The 17,360-nt window shown below is 50.1% G+C and overlaps 1 protein-coding gene across 8 annotated transcripts in view; it reads right to left on the reverse strand.

Moving 5' to 3' along the window:
* FHAD1 (forkhead associated phosphopeptide binding domain 1) overlaps positions 1-17,360 on the reverse strand; it is a 163,845-nt gene that overhangs the window by 24,632 nt on the left and 121,853 nt on the right. For 5 of the 8 annotated variants that reach the window (XM_069545930.1, XM_069545932.1, XM_069545929.1 and 2 more), the window contains 6 exons: positions 16,096-16,203; positions 12,409-12,516; positions 7,870-8,043; positions 5,821-6,046; positions 3,767-3,851; positions 1,011-1,117 (listed from right to left, as the gene is read on the reverse strand). In XM_069545930.1, coding sequence (XP_069402031.1) covers positions 1,011-1,117; positions 3,767-3,851; positions 5,821-6,046; positions 7,870-8,043; positions 12,409-12,516; positions 16,096-16,203 — 808 coding nt within the window. The remainder of the gene's footprint in view (positions 1-1,010; positions 1,118-3,766; positions 3,852-5,820; positions 6,047-7,869; positions 8,044-12,408; positions 12,517-16,095; positions 16,204-17,360) is intronic. The other 3 variants (XM_069545933.1, XM_069545935.1, XM_069545931.1) reach the window with 1 other exon arrangement.

Raw genomic sequence — 17,360 nt, forward strand, 5'->3', positions numbered from 1 at the left:
CCAACAAGGCAGTTTCTAGTAACAGCCCCACATCACAGGTGCAGAAACCAAGGTTTACAGAGGTCAAGGGACTTGTCTAAAGTCACCCATCTAATAAATAGCAGATCCAGAACTGGGTCCAGTGCCTCCTGATTCTAGCCTTTCTGCTGTAAGTTCTCATATCTTGGAAGGGGGAAATCCCTCTTTGAAAAATCCTGCTATGAAAGCCCTGGGGACATCAATTGGTCCAGACACAGGGAGTAAACACAACTGAAGGTCTGGGATGCACAGGGCTTGAGGTGGGGACCAGATAAAAGGAATGTTCTTCACCCTTCCTCCACCCCCTCCTAAACCTAATTATACCTCCCGACTCCTGCCCTTTGGCTAAATGGAAGCTAGGGATGGGAAAGAAGAGGCAGCTCTAATAAGCAAGAAGAATGGAGGCAGAAATAAGTCTGGGGAGAAGAGGAGCCAAGTAGGAATATTCAGCCAGACTTGTGCCCATCCGGAAGAGAACAGACCTCAGAGCTATCTTGCCCCTACTCTAGGTGGGTCCTGATGTCGATGTGAGGGACAGGAGGAGCCCCAACAGGCAGATGTGTGGCAGGTCTAGGAGCTCCTCTAGATAGAGGCAGGAGCGACCTAGGGTACACTTACTCTAGGTCCATAGCTGGTGGGCGCTAGGACTTGTGCTGGCTGGCCTGCCAAGCAAGGGGGCCCACGAATGACCTCCAAGCCTTTGCTCCTACAGACAAATCCTCTGTGGTCAACAGAGATTCTTCCCGAAAAAGAAAGCTGCATTTCTACTCAGAGGTGTGGAGCCATGTGAGAATGCTCCCTGTGATCCCATATCAAATGAAATCAGTTCAGTACCCGCAGCTTTTGGTGATCCTGAGTTACAAATGCTGTGATGGCCCAGGACAGCAGGTTGAGGTGGGGTTTAAATGCCCAGCTTTCCAACCCCGAAGACCCATTTCTTTCCTTTCTCAAAGTGGGTTGGTAAATCGAGAAACATGGGCAATTGTACAAACCTCTCAGGTCTGACATTCGGTTATGAGCTTCAGTCAGGTTCTTCCTTAACCTCATGATGATCTCCTGCTGAGACAGGATCTCCTTCTGAGCAGTCAATAAATCCTCTCTGAAATTCACACACACAAAAAACAGACCAAGTCAGTTCAGCTCCATCTCTGTGGTAATGCTCCAGTGCCTGGAAGGGGAAAAGTGCAAAGGCAATGTGATCCTCCAGCAGTGATGGTCCAATCTGGGGATGATGCCACCCCCAGCAAGGGTGATAAGCACACTCTTGAAAAGTTCTCAAAACAAGAATCTGTTTTGATGCACCTTCATTATAAAGAAATACTTGGAGGAGACAGAACAAAGGATCCTGGCTGGGTTTGCTCTGAGGCTGAAATACAACTAATATCAAAAGGACAGCTCTTCCTGCTCAACCGTCTGTCAGCAGGAACCATTGCTCTCATGGACTTTTGATCTTTGGTGCAAAGAAGAGGGAAGACTATTTTTGTGTGTGTGGGTTCAGGGATTCTTCGAGGATGAGGAAAAAGAGAGAAGAGGACAGTATGGCTTCTGTGCTCTCACCAGCTTCTTTTAATCCCTGATGGAGAGAAGAGGGGCCACATGAGTGGGTGGTGTTCAAGTGACCCTTTGGGGATGTAGGGGCTCTGAGGGTGCAGAGAACTAAGCGGGGGACACAGAGAGGGTGGATGAGGGCAGGTCCTTGGTCCCACACCCCAGAGAGTGTGTCTTGGCATCACAGTGATCAGGGTGGCTGACTGGGAGGTGATGTTTCATGGGAGGGGCCCAGGGTGATGGCAGGAGAGGGACCCTGAGGGCCTTATGAGCAGGTATGAGACACCCCAGCCCTGAGACAAGCATATTGTGTGTGTGTGGTGTGTGTGTGCATGCTTGTGTGTGTATGTGCATGTGTGTGTTGGGGCAGGAGGAAACACTGCAAAGGGGGTTTAGAGATTGAGTCTCTCAGTTCAGTCGCTCAGTCACATCTGACTCTTTGCAACCCTATGGACTGCAGCACGCCAGGTTTCCCTGTCCGTCACCAACTCCTGGAGTTTACTCAAACTCACGTCCATCGAATTGGTGATGCCATCCAACCATCTCATCCTCTGTCGTCCCCTTCTCCTCCTGCCTTCAATCTTTCCCAGCATCAGAGTCTTTTCTAATGAATCAGTTCTTTGCACCTGGTGGCCAAAGTATTGGAGCTTCAGCTTCAGCATCAGTCCTTCCAATGAATATTCAGGACTGATTTCCTTTAGGATGGACTGGTCGGATCTGCCTGCAATGCAGGAGACCCCGGTTCGATTCCTGGGTTGGGAAGATCTGCTGGAGAAGGGCTAGGCTATGCACTCCAGTATTCTTGGGCTTCCCTTGTGGCTCAGCTGGTAAAGAATCCACCTGCAATGTGGGAGACCTGGGTTTGACCCCTGGGTTGGGAAAATCCCATGGAGAAGGGAAAGGCTACCCACTCCAGTATTCTGGCCTGGAGAATTCCATGGACTATAGTCCATGGGGTCGCAAAGAGCTGGACATGACTGGGTCTCTGGGCAGGTATTAGTGTCACTTCATTTGTATTCATAGTCTTTTGAACTATAGCCTCCTCTTATATAGACCTTTGAAGGCAGTGTCTGTGTTTATTATGGAATAAAGCAAAATACTTGCAGGCTGCATGTGAAAATTGGAATAAAAAAGATTGGTGATCACTGGAATGGATCACACACATACACATACATGTCTGTCTGTCTGTCTATCTAATCTCCTTGGCCATGACTCTTCCAACTTGAGGATGAGACTCTGCGTTGAGTGTGTCCATCATTAAGGAAGTGAACCAGAGAACAACTTGATGCTGATTCTTTTCCAGGTCATGGCTACGGTTTTCTTTACAGAGTTTAGGAGGAGACACGGACTTTACAAGAGGAGACAAACTTTTCAGAACGTGGAGATTAAGAGTCTGACTATCATTGCCTTCTTGGGGTAAAACCTGTGTGACGTGAGACTTTGGTAATTGGTATTTGGGGCGGGGCTCAGGCTGGTGGCTTGCCTTCTTTGAGAAACTTTCTGAATCCTTTCTCTGCATCACGTTACCACCTTCTGCTTTGTATGATGCTTGGAGATATCTTTCAGGATCTTTCCCATTCATGGGTTTTGTTTCTCTGGAAATTGTCAGCTCTTTGAGGGTTGGGAAGATCTCCTGGAGAAGGGAATGGCTATCCACTCCAGTATTCTTGCTTGGAGAATTCCATGGACAGAGGAGCCTGGTGGGCTGCAGTCCATGGGGTCACACAGAGTTGGACACAACTGAGTGATATCACTTCATTTCTTTGAGGCTCCAGGTATGGACCTTTGGGTTGGGAGGGATCTTCAAGGTCGTTTAGTCTAACCTCTCAACTTTTAACCCTCTGTGGGATCCCATTCCACCAAGCGGTTTCCACTGTTTTGAAACCCCAAAATAGGCTTGCCTCAGGCAGGTCTTTGGGGAAAATAGCTAAGCAGTAGCATTAGCTGGCATTCATGTGCCTCCTTATCTCACAAGCTGGGGGTGCTGAGGAATAGGAGGGGATGTGACCTGCCCAGGGCTACATACCTGGAGAGTGTTGAGTTTAGGATTTGAACTTAGATCTACCCAGATCTTTCCATGACACCAGCCTGACTTACTAAAGGGACTGAGAAACTCAACCAGCAGCAAGGACTGCACAGACTCAACTCTTGTCAGATTCTGACAATGTGACCAGAAGCAGGAGTCCCATCCAGTACTCACATCAGGTGGTCGCACATTGCATCTTTGGAGCTGCTCTCCCCTAGAGGTGCTGCTGCGGGGTCTGGCTGTGCGTCCCCCTCCTGGGCTGAATCAGAGGGACACGTGAGTGTCATCACAGTCCTCAGGCAAGAGATATTTTCCTTCCCCTTTGCTTATCAACAGAGCAAACCTTCTCAACTGACAATCCTTCCCTCTGCCCCCAGCCCTCTCCACCTATTGAGAAACACCATGTGTTCTGTGTCACAGACTGCCCTTCCCCCATGCATGAGCTCGTGACATCTTTCCAGCTACTCTCTGAGGTGGTGCTGCTTCCCAGGTAGCTCAGTGGTAAAGAATCCGCCTGCCAATGCAAGAGACATGGGTTTGATCCCTGGGTCGGGAAGATCCCCTGGAGGAGGAAATGGCAACCTACTCCAGTATTCTTGCCTGAAGAATCCCATGGACGGAGGAGCCTGGTGGGCTACAATCCATAGAGTCATAAACAGTCGGACACAACTGAAGCAATTAACACCCACTGATACCACTGACAGCTGAGGAAGTGAACACAGCATTGCTGGGACCTGCTGGTAACCACTCAGTTAAGGGGTGAGAGGCAGAGCCTTAACCCCTCCCCGGGTCGCACCTCCTGCCCCATTTCCTGCTGTCCGCTCAGATAAGAGTCTCATCCTGTGCTCACCTCCCAGTTACTCTTCAGCCCACTGCCTTCCAGTTTCCGCCACTGCCCCCATCCTCAGTTCACTCGCTCGTTTATTTGTTCAACAGATGCTTATGGAACATCTGCTTGATGGCAGGCATGGATCTAAGTCTGGGGTGACAAAGAAGTGTCCCAGCTGGAACACCCTCCCTCTAACCTGGACCTGGGCTGGGAACCGAGTCCTGAACTCTGCTCTTGACATGGTGCCCTGTTCATGCCGGGTCCCCTGTCAGGGCAGTGACCTGGCAAACTGTAGGGATGCTGCCTGGTGGTCCACAGCTGAACCCCCAGTGTCTAGAATGAGCTCAGGACACAAGAGCTGCTCAGCTAAGCGTGCTGAATGAATGTATCCATGAGGTGAGTCCTGACAGCTTGTCAGCTGGCTTGAGACTAGGACCATGGTTCTCAAACAGGAGTGAGTTTACCCATACGGGGACGTTTAGCCATGTCTGGAGACATTTTTGGCTGTCGCACTGGAGTGGGAGGTGGGCATGCAGTGGGTAGAGGCCAGGGACACTGCTCAACACCCTAAGTGCACAGGAAAGTCCCCAACAAAGGGCGCTCCATTCCACGAGCATGCTCAGTCACTCAGTTGTGTCCCACTCTTGGCGACCCCGGGGACTGTAGCCCTCCAGGCTCCTCTGTCCATGGGATTTCCCAGGCAAGAATACTGGAGTGGGCTGCCAGGTCCTTCTTCAGGGGATCTTCCCGATTCAGGCACTGAACCCACGTCTCCTGCATTGGCAGGCGGATTCCTTACTGTTGAGCCACCAGGGAAGCCGATCTAGCCCACGTGGCAATATTAACGCTCAGGATGAGAAACCCTAGGCCGAGGCCTCTACTTCCAGAGCTCTTCTCCAAGAGCTCACTGTCTTTAGTTTTATCTGTTATCCTTGGTCATTCAGGGCAAATAAGTGCTCACAACTCTGAGTTCTTTCTCCAGGCTTTTTTTTTTTAAAGAGATAAATCCCAGCTGGTTGTGAAAAAGCATTAGACAGAGCCGCAAATTGCTGATGGCAGAGAGACGCCTTTGAAAGGCCCCTGCCCAGGATGCTTCCATGGGGAAAGGACGGTTCCCGTAGTGTGTCCTGACACCCCTCACAGCCCCGGCAGCCTGTGCTGCTCCTTGGCTGACTGGCTCAGCACAAAGCCTGTCTCTCTTCATCGTGTTACTTCTGCTGAACCTGGGCCTGGAGGGCACCTAACCTTGCAGTGAGACAAGGACAGGGGCCTCCAGACAATAGAGGGGCTTTTAAAATGAGACGCAGACTTCTTCTTGTCCATCAGCCTGGAGGGACCTACAGGGTCATTGGAACCCACCATGAACACTAGGGTTCCCTCGGCATCTCTTTGGACTGACCTGGGTCATTGTCCTTCAGCGTGGCGATCTCTCCTTCTATCTTTCTGTGGTGTTCGGTCACCTTCTGGAGTCTTTCCTCGAGGCTCACGATCGTCTGGGAGTGCTGCTTGATTTGTTCCTTATATTCCATGATTTGTTTTTCAAATTCGTGCTTCTGTGATTCCTGCTCCTCTTGGAGGGCCATTACTGTGTGCTGCTGCAGCTGCATCCGCTCCTCCATCATGATCTGGGGAAACAGACTTGGTTTATGTGATCTTGGGAGTTGGGTAAGATGACGAGAACAGGAACAACACAACAGCACGGCCCCTCTGCACCCACTGGCACTGAGCTCTGCCTGCCCCAGGACCTTTGCACGTGCTGTTCCCTCTGCCCATACACTCCTCCCCAGCTCCTCACAAGGCTGATTCCATCACCTCCTCTGAGAGGCCCTTCTGGACTGCCTATCTAAAGGAGACATCATCCTGAGGCACTTAATACCATATGAACCATCTCATGTCTTTATTTCTCACTCCCACTAGAATGGAAACTCCATGAGGGCAGAAACTTACCCTTTCTTATTTACCCATATGCCCACAGCATCAGAGCCCAGATCCCTGCCACAGCATCTAGACCCAGATGCTCAATAAGTACTGGTTGAGTTAATGAGTGAACAACTTTATAAGAAAAAAGTGAATAAATTTGTATTTCTTAAAAACAAAAGTTACCAGTGGCCTCCTGATGGTGTGAGTCACACCCCTTCCCATGACCACCCTCCCTGCTTGCAGCTGCTCTGCACACCTGAGTCTCACTGCCTCATCCTTGTGCCCCTCCCGCTCCCCCCACCCCTTCCTCTGCTCTCAGGATGAGGTCATTCTCCTGCCACCTGGATGACATCATTCTCCTGCTCTCAGGATGACGTCATCCTCTCGCTCTCCATTCCCTGTTAACACGATGGGCCTCTGATCTCCTCTGGATGCAGAAATTTTCTGCCCCAGATGCTCACACACGGCCCCTCCTTCAACCGTCACTCCACTGAGGCTCTCTTCCAACTTTAGTCTTCATGTCTCACTTCCTGCCCCAAATCTAATGTGCCACCAAAAGTTTGGGCAACTTTTGAACTTTGATATCCCTACCCTCAGTTCAGTCTGAATGCTTTATCTTCTCCAGGAGAGTCTTTCTCCCACAAGAGACCTGCCCTCATCCCCAAGCCCAACCTCTACCTTTCCAGCAACTCCATGTGCCATCACCGCCCCCCTCCATGGTGCCCTGGCTGGAAGCCCGCCCACCTCCTTGGCTCCTCCCTCTCCTCAGGACTCCTGTCCTGTCAATCAGTTAACAAATCCTGCCATTTCTGGTAACTCCCTCCATAGCAACTCCTTTCCCCTACTCCTCTGCTACCCCAAGTGTCCAGGTCCTGTGACTCAGGACCTTGGGAATGGCCACCACATGTCACACCCCTGAGCTGCTGTCTCTAAGCCTAGCCCCTCTCAACTTCTCTCTGCCAGGTCAGTCCTTATTACGTCATTGTCCACAGACCCGTTGGTTAAATGTATGAATGACAGGTCATTGCAATATTGAGCCCTGATGGTGAAGGGCCTTGAATGTCAAGCTAAAATTAAAAAATACTATCTTAAATTCTATGGAATCATCACTGGCCCCTAAATTCTCAGTATGATCCTGGGAGTAGCCTGAATTTCATCATCTTAGAAGGCCCTGGAGAGAGGGTGTCATAGCTTCTGTCTACCTTTCATACTAAATTAATGCTTCTCAACAGGGGGTGATTCCCCTTACCCTCCCCTGCCCACCGGGGGAGATTTGGCAAAGTCAGAAGACATTTCTAGTTGTCACACCTGGGGTAGGGTGCCACTGGCATCTTCTGGGTGGAGCTCAGTGGGTGCTGCTGCACATCCTAAAATGCATAGGACAGCCCCCCCCCCCACCCTCCATGACAGTTACCCACCCAGAACATCACCAGTATGGAGGCTGGGAACCCCTGGTCTAAACTACACACGGCATCGCGATCTTGCGTTGAAGGGAAAATTCTCCCGTCCCCGGAAGGCACTGACTTACCATTTTCGTCTTGGCAGTCTCTAGTTCAGCTAACGTTTCATTTAATTTCATGGTGAGGTTCTCTGCTTTCAGACTTTCCGCCATCTTCGTTTTCTGAGCCTTTTCTAGCATGGCCAGTGCATCATTTAATTTATTATTTAAAATATCTTCTTTTTGCATTTTTAAATCCATTTCCTAGACAAACAGCAAACATCAAATGAACAGAAATTCAGGTGTAAATATTTACCCCAGGCTCCCCCTTCCCCTGTTTTCAGAGAGGAGGGGACCTCTGTTCTGTTATTGTTCTGTCGATCCTTTTAAAGTCCAAAGTCCATGCTTTCTCTGGAAGGTTCCAATTACTGCAGAACTCAAATTCAGCTGAGATCTACCTCCTTGAGATTTCTGGCCCCTGAGCTCAGTTCTGTCACCTGGAGCTCATTGAACAAGTTTTATTTCTCTCTTATGAGACAGCCCTTTAAATATTTGAGAAGGCTGTCATGTCTCTCCATAAATCTGTCTTCCAGGATAAATGCGCCGAGTTCTTCACCCCCGAGTCATAGGACCTGTGTTCAGGACATTCCTCCAACTTACTCCGTGACTTAGGCCCTGGGATGACCTCCCCTGGGGACCCTGGGAGGTTAGACTCCAGTCGCCGTGTCCCCAACATCTTCTACCTTCTCCTCGGACCCATTCTTTCCATCTTTGTCAAAATCCTACTCTCTTTCTTGAGTCCCTCCCCAAATAGTGCAGAAAGTGGGCTTTGTCACAGGCACTGTGCTGGGGATGGATGGACTTCATCTATTTATTTGACTTCACTTTTTAGAGCGGTTTTAGGTTCACAGTAAAACTGAGCAGAAAATTCAGAAAGTTTTCCTTTAACTCCCACCCCTGCCACAGGCACAGCCTCTCCTACCATCAACATCCCTCATCGGATCATCTCATTTGTGATAACTGATGAACCTACCTTGACACATCATTAGCACCTAAAGCTCATAGTTTACATGAGGGTTCAACTCAGTGGTGTACACTCTATGGATCTGGACAAATGTATGATAACATGTATCCACCATTATGGAATCACACAGAATAGTTTCCCTGCCCTAGAAACCCTATGTGCTCCATCTATTCATCATCCTCCTGCCCCTTACCAATCCCTGATCTTTTTATTATTGCCCTAGTCTCGCCTTTTCCAGAATGTCACATAGTCAGAATCATACTGCATGTAACCTATTCATGAACATTATTTAATCCTACGTGAAACATATCCGGGCTTCCCTAGTGGCTCAGAAGGTAAAGAATCTGCCTGCAATGTGGGAGACCTGGGTTCGATCCCTTAGTTGGACAGATCCCCTGGAGGAGGACATGGCAACCTACTCCAGTATTTGTGCCTGGAGAATCTCCGTGGACAGAGGAGCCTGGCAGGCTATAGTCCATGGGGTGGAAAAGAGTCGGAAATGACTGAATGACTAAGCACAGCACAGCGCAAAACATATTCTCAAGGTGCAGTGCTCAGCATTCCCAGACTCTGTTGGTGGCAGTGAAAACTGGTATGACCTTTCTGAGAGGGTCACTTGGCAACCTGTTTCACGAGCCTAAAAATGTTCATATCCCATGACCCACTGATTCCACTTTTGGAGATGTATCCTAAGGACATAACCCCACACGTGCACAAAGCCCCTGACACAGAGCTGCTCAGCCAAGCAGCTTTTCACTCCACTGAAAACAGAGACACACCCCCGTGCCCAAGGGTAAATGAATAATAAATTCAGACCTGCTGGAACCCTGAACTTGAGTAAGCTTAGTTCCTCCACCAGGGATTGAACCCACGCACCCTGCATTGGAAACGTGGAGTCTTAACCACTGGACCGTAGGGAGATCCCAGGTGCTCATTTTATAACTGGGAAATGAAACATTTTTTGTGTGTGTTTAAAAAAAAAAAAGAGCATGGTTCTCATCATGTGATGCCTGTGAGCCTCACCTGGGAGAAGCTTCATTCTCTCCGTACCACCACTGAACTCTGTCTGTTCTTATTTGGGGTCGTGATGTGGTCGTTACTGTTGAGAAGTCCCAGAGCAGACAGTGTGCGGACCTGGCCTGAGGAGGCGCCCCCTGGGGGTCAGTGGCAGGCACAGCACAAAGCGGAAGCACTCCAGCTGTCCCGCGGAATCCACAAAGAACTGAGATGGCTTTTTTGATGGGCCATGAAGTTGCCTCAGGGCAGAGCACGCTGCCTGGCATCTTTGCTCCTTGCCAGCTACTTAGCAGCTTACTCAAGTTCAGGGTTCCAGCAGGTGTGAATTTATTTTTCTCTCCTCTCTCCTCTTTTTCTCATATAAATCCTATTTTCACCTGTAGAGATGAAATCAGTTTTTCAAATGCTCTCCTTTGTGTGCAAGTAAAACGGCATGCAAATAAGCCTCTCTATGTCTGACTGGGTCTTCGACCCTGAACTTCCTTGGTCTATCCTGGTGAGTGGGGAATCCCTGGGGTGGAGTCCCATTTCTTAGCCCCTGATGTGATGCTGTCAGCCTGCCTGCGGGGCTGTCGCAAGAGCTTGCCCTCTGATGTCACTGTCCTTTTCTCAAAGGCTGCTGTTGACGACACTGTTGGTTGAGTTAGAGTCTCCTCTGTCATGACCCTGAGGACAGAAGTTCTCCGGGTTGAGTACCCAGAATGGTCTAATTTCCAGGAGCACTTGGTCCATTGTGTCTAGTGAACTTCACAGCCACTGGGTGTTCGCTTTCACTGTGCTAATAAAAACTGTGACCCATTCATTGATTTTGTGATACACTTTTTTTTTTGTTTGCATTAATCTCATCCCTAATCCATTTTCTGCCCCAAATAATCTACTTTAAAATTCTAATTCCTCCTTTTCTCCTACCCCTAACTGAAGTGTTTTATGGAGGAGTCATGTGAATCATTGGGGAAACAAGGCTGCATGGAGAGATGGCCCCTCTTGGGCTCCTTTTTAGGCAGTGCCCACCTGCCCACAAGGAGTCCTGCACATGTGCACCAGCCCAGAGCTGACGACTCTCACATCATTTCACCCAGCTCATCCTCTGGACACGCTCCAGTTGGCAAAGGCCCCTCTTAAAGTGGTGCTAGGGTGTGCATGCGTACACGTGTGTGCTCAGTCGTGTCCGACTCTTTGTAACCCCATGGACTGTAGCCCCGCCAGTCTCCTCTGTCCATGGAATTTTCCAGGCAAGAATACTGGAATGGGTAGCTGTGCCCTCTTCCAGGGGATCTTCCCAACCCAGGGACTGAACCTTGGTCTCTTGCACTGCAGGCAGACTCTCTACCACTATGCCACCTGGGAAGCCCATGTGAAGTGAAGTCGCTCAGTCGTGTCCGACTCTTTGCGACCCCATGGACTGAAGTCCATGGGATATTCCAGGCAAGAGTACTGGAATGGGTTGCCATTTCCTTCTCCAGGGGATCTTCCCGACCCAGGGATCAAATTTAGGTTTCCCGCATTGTAGGCAGACGCTTTACCATCTGAGCTACCAGGGAAGCAGGGATAGGTAATCCAGACACGGTTTACTGGCACCTTGAGCAGCGTCGTTCCAAGAGCACCAGCACCCCTTGGACTGCTGTTAAAAGTACAGATTCCTAAGTCTACTCTATAGAGAGTGAATCAGAATCTCTGGGGCTAAAGTCCAGGGATTGGCCATTTCAAATTACCCCCATCCCCCACAGTGATTCTATGCATATTAATGTTAGGGAAATGTCCTTCAAAGAAAATAATCTAAGATTGATGTGAATAGACTTAAAGACTTGTTTGGTCCCATTTGATCTTGGCAATCCTTTGAAATTGTATTTGCCTGTATTTGAATCCAACTCATTATTGTCAGGTTGTCTGTTTATCACTTGCCATGACTTTTGAGATATTGACCTGTATCTCTGTGTGTGTGCGTATGTGTGTGTGTGTGTGTGTGTGTGCACCCTTTGTACTGTTGGGACCCAGGAGGGTGGAATTCAGTCCTCCAGCTTGGAGATGCCTAAGACAAGGTCCTGGGTAACAACTTCAGCCCCTGCTGTGTCTCCTACTCCCAGTGAGAATCGCAAATGTGGTTTGATGATGAAGGTGCTGATAGCGAAGGTGACAGGTTCTGGTGGAGAAACAGCATCAAGGCAGTCGGACATTGACCCCAGGCAGCTGAACCCACAGCAAGCTTAAGGACAGAGAGAGGAGCGGTGAGGATGAGGGGGTCCTGACTCTGGGTTCAGACTCTGCCCCTCCACTTTGTGGCTGTGAGCCAGTAGTAATGACAATAATAAAAAAAAGCAGCCAATACACACAGCATTCACTGAGTGTCAGGTGTGTGTCAGACACACTTGTCTCTGTGTGTGTTAGATGTCAAGTCTCCCAGCTCCACGAGGGTGATCTATTGGATCATCTGTATTTCATAAGTGGGGAAAGCAAGGCACAGAGGTGCTAACTGTTGTCTAACATCCCACAGCCCGATGGCGGCAGGGGTGGGATTTGAACCAGACCGCCTGCCGCCGGAGCCCAGCACTCAGTCACGCCTGCTCCTCTTTCCTCTTAGAGAGGCATACCTCCTTCTGCTTGGTTATGTGGTTCTCCAGATCTTGGACCTTTTTCTTTTCCTTCTCTATGGCCTCCTTTGCTTTGTTTTTCTCATAGGCGATGCTGCTCTCGGAAATCTGGAAGTCAACAACAGCGTTTTGAGGGTGTGTGCATGAGAAAGGAAGGGAAGTGACACCCAAGGGGAAAGCTAGCATTAGTAATAGTTGATACCAGTGAGTCAGAGCTGGGGAGCTAGAGCTCAAGGAAGAGGATGCCCGTCGGAGAGAGACGTGAGGACCGGAAGTCAAGTTGTGGTTAGGTATGTCCTCAGCAGAGAGTTATTTGTCATTCAGAGTTTCTAGGCTGGTGTGCAGGAAGTGACAGGCTGGTGAGTGCTCAGGTCAAGGCGTTTGACACTGAGTCACTGACTAAACTACTAAACAGACAGACGGTGGCACCAGTGTGGTCCCTTGTTGGTACCTCACTTCTTGGAAGGTGGGGCAAGTGAGGCCAAGGGCAGGGGTGGGGGTGGGGGGATGCCTCCTGACCCAGTAGGCCTGATGTCTATGGCTTCAAAGGACACTGGTGGTCTCTCTCCAACCTACGAAGGCTTGGGTCTAAAAACTGAAGTCCAGGACAGTTTGCTGCAGAGAACATTTACCCCATAGATCCTGAGATGGGGAGGGGATTGGAACCCAGCCTCACCTACACAAGCCCCAGGAGGGACACAGCCAGAGTGGGGTCAAGAAACTATTTGCAGCTGTTGAAACTCTTGAAGTGATGCCTCCCACATAAATATAATGTTCACAAGAACATTTTAATGAAATAAATAATTTATCTATGCATACACAAAAGACTGGAAAGATATGTATGAGAATGTAAATAATGGCTATTTTGGGGGAATTGAGATTATGGTCATTTATATTTTCTTCTTTTCACTGGTCTGGATCTTCTAAATTTTCTTTACTGAATGTGCATTATTGGGTAAAAAAGGAAAACTATTGAAAACCGTTATGGTTTGGGGATGGGTGGTCCTGGAGAACAGATGATCTTCCCAACAACCCTGTGGTTCTAGCATCACGCCCTTGGCCTCCATCCCCACTGCCGTGCGCTGCACACAGGCCTCGCCGCTGCACCTGGGCCCTGACTCTCCTCCCTGCATGGGCTTGGCATTTTCTCACTGCCAAGTCTGCCTGAGACCATCCAGTCCCCACCCTGCCAGGCTGCGTCCTGCCTGATGTAAGAGGCCACCGCATGCTCCGTGGGAGGGCGTGCTCCCTTCTCTTATTCTGTGCTGCTTGGAAAATTACAAATGAAAATGATGATGACGAGGCTGCCTGCTCTGTAAACGCTGCACGTGAGTGCCTGCACCGTGTAGTGAACGCAACCCCCCAGGAGGCATCTGGCTTCCATTTTGCAGGTAAGGAGGCTGTAAATGAGGTAGTGCGAGGATGAGTAATGGGCCAAGGTCGCACCACTGGGTGCCAGTTCAGATGCCAGTGCCCCGCCCTAGCCATTCTGCCACCTGATATCTGGATCTTGCCTGAGCTGTCCTCCTGCTTGAAGCCCCACCCTACCTGGAGGCAGGAGATGCACCTGCGTGTTCATACGTAGGCTGGCACAGAGTCTGCCACCCTGCTCAGCAGGGGTGCACACTATAAAACTCCGCCCTTAGCCCACCTGGATAAGGGATGCTTGGGGGATGCCACTGACCACGGTCTGGGTTCTATCCCTTAACAAGGCTTGCTCTGTGTCGGTGCTCCCTCGCCCCGTGTGGACTCTGACCTCACTTCCCTGCCAAGGTCTTTGCTTGACTGTCCCACCCCCATACCCCGTCATGCACACCATCCTCCCCACTTGATCTGGACTCTGAGCTCACCTGGGCAGGTGTTTCACAATGAATGCACTGACTCCTCGCAACAAATCTCTGTCACTACACCCACGTTACAGATGAGGGCACAGAGAGGGGCTTGCCCAGGGTCACACAACGTGTTAGGGCAGAGCTGCAACTGGAACTGGAGTCAACTCGTTTGGCCCACACAGCTCTCCTGCCACGCCTCACTCTGCCCCCGACTCTGCGGCTTCCTTTGGCTTTCTTGCCCCAATCCCTCCCCTTTGGTTTCCATCTTGTTCCAGAGTGATTTCATTCTTCCCGCCCTGCCCCACCCCCCTGGCTAACTCAGGCGCCCTCCTTTGCACTTGGGACCCCTGAGCTGGGGCATCCTCTTCCCGCAGATGTCACTGCAGTGTTCCTCTGCCCTCCAGGTCTCACTCAATGTCACCAAATATGAGAGGCCCTGCCTGTGGGCCACTCTCTAACTCATGCTGGTTTTGTACAGCCTGTGGCTCTGGGGTCACCTGGGCATTTGTTTACATGGCTGTCTGCCCTCCGTCCTAGAGTGGCAGGCCCACGAGGGCACGGCCGTGGCCCTCTAGTGCTCTGCAGTATCCTGACACCCAGTAGGGCCTGGCACACGGCGGGTACTCCATAAATATCTGCAGATGGATGAACATAACTGCATCAAACAATTCACCGAGTCGCCCACTCTTTCTGGATGTTACATGGGGCTGGCACATGTCTCTTTGCACTCCCTGGAGCCCACCTCCTAGAGATGCCACCACAGGTCACTAAGGGCACTGCCACCTGGCCTCCTGGCTCCAGGGAGCCCGTTTGACTTTCAGGGTGTGGCTTGGCCTTCATCTCTCCTCTCGGCCTTGGGGGGTCTGCCTTCGTGGTGGCTCCACGCAGGTGAGGCTGGTGAGCCCAGTTCCCGGGCTTGTAGGGGTGGATGTCACCAGCTCTGCCCCGGCCTGGTGCTTGGACTCCCCTCCTCTCTCCCACATCACTCTCCTCCAGGGTGTACTTCTCATTTGTTCCAGAAGGCACTGACCCCTGGCACTTATTTGACGTGACTGCCGTGTGAGCTGGTTATGTGCCTGTCTACTCCATCTTCCTCGGCAATGTTTGTCTCTGCACCTGATCATCAGCCCAGGGAGGGTCTACTCGGGAGTCTCTGAAACTAGGAGGCTGGAGCTAGGAGGGTGTTGTTCTGCTGTGCCCACGCTGAAATACCTTTCAGTGATGAGGAGGAAGAGGATGCTGACTGAAGGACTGACCCAGACTCCAACCAGGGGTCTCCCCTGGAGGGCATCTCTCCTCCCCGGGAAGTTGACCAGCAGGGCTTATGGAGATGGTCCTCTGTGGGTGAGGGCAGGTCTAAGTACTTAATATACACTGTGCTGTGTGCGCTAAGTCGTTTCAGTCGTGTCCACCTCTTTGCGATTCCATGGACTGTAGCCCACCAGCCTCCTCTGTCCTAGGGATTCTCCAGGCAAGAATACTGGAGTGGATTGCCATGCCCTTCTCCAGGGGATATTCCTGACCCAGGGGTTGAACCCAAGTCTTTATCGCTACTTGGGAAGCCCCGAAAAACACTAACTGGTTTAATCTCATGATGCAGGGGTAGTTAGCCTCCCCATGTTATGAATGATGAAGCTGGTCCAGGAGGTGAGGTGGTCTGCCCTAGGGTCAAACAGCTGGTGAGTCCTGTGATGTGACATCGGCAGCTCTCATCAGCGGCACTGCTCCCCATCAGCTTGCTTTACCACCTGCTCTACAGCCGGGTACCAAAACACAGTCTCGCATCTGGTCCTGAAGCTGCTTCCAAGGGCTTTCAGCTGCCACCACCCACGTCCTCTCTCTCTGCTCCCCATACCTCCTTCTGCTGTGTTAAGTGGTTCTCCAGATCTTGCACTTTCCTCTTTTCTGCCTCTAAGGATTCCTTTGCTTTTCTTTTCTCATGGGCCATGCTGCTCTCCAAAACCTGAAAATCAATGACCGGTCTTTTTGGTTGCCTGCACATTTAGCGGGGGAAATTGCTAGTAAGCATGATACCAATAATGACAGCAGCTCAAATGCTGGGGGCTGGTCTTACGTGCCAGGGCCCAAGGCCAGTGCTTCTCACCCAGTTTATTCTCATAGCATCCTCATCCACAGAGAAGTTGTGACCCCATTTTACAGGTGGGGAAACTAAAGAGTGGAAAGTTCCTGAGGACCCAGGGGTCCTGCAGTTTGTTAGTGGAGCCCTGGATATTGTTTGTGTGCAGAGGCCCCGGCAGGGAGCCAGTGAGGAAAGGCGACCAAGCCTGTCTTATTACGGAGTCTGAGTTCTTACCATCGTGCCAGGCAGCCTCTCTGATAAGAAGAAGAATCTCATTAATAATGGAATTTCCCATTATTGAAATAAATCTCTGAAATAGAATCAGGTTTCTAAAGGAGGGCAGTGTATTGAATTAATGAGCCACACATACACATTTCTGGAAGGGGAGGGGACCAACATCACAAGGGAAGCTTTGAGAGGATGGGAGGGCTGTGGTTAGTATTTAGTGCCCATAATCAGGGATTTTTTATCCAGGAAGCAACTTGCTGACGAGCCGTTCAGTTAAATGGTTTATGCAAATTGCAGAAGGAAGGAGCTGCCGGCAAAGCCCTTATTTCTTGTCACTGCAAGAAAGGCACCTCGTCTCTCAAATAGGTTATTATTATTATTACTTTTTTATATGCACCAAACTTAAAGTCTTTATTGAATTTGTTGCAATATTGCTTCTGTTTTATGTTTTGTATTCTTGGCTGCAAGGCATGTGGGATCTTAGCTCCCCAACCAGGGGTCAAACCCACTCCCCTGGCACTGGAAGACAAAATCTTAATCGCTGGACTACCAGGGGACTCCTGGAATGGATTGTGTGACACCATTGGCTGTCAGATGTTTGGAAGTTGGCACGTGGTTTCCATTATAGCCAGTGGTTAGGGTCCTAGATTAGCCTGCAAAAATATTCAACCCATAATATGGATGAAATAGTATATACTTTTGTATAGTTCTTTCATTGAAAAGCAGTTTAAAAAACTCCAACACTCAGTGGTTCCAATACTAGCCCTCAATGAAGCAGAAGAGCACTAGCATCATGGGAGCTCCACATTTAT

This window comes from Ovis canadensis, chromosome 12 (genome assembly GCF_042477335.2).
Source record: "Ovis canadensis isolate MfBH-ARS-UI-01 breed Bighorn chromosome 12, ARS-UI_OviCan_v2, whole genome shotgun sequence".
Taxonomy (NCBI): Eukaryota; Metazoa; Chordata; class Mammalia; order Artiodactyla; family Bovidae; genus Ovis; species Ovis canadensis.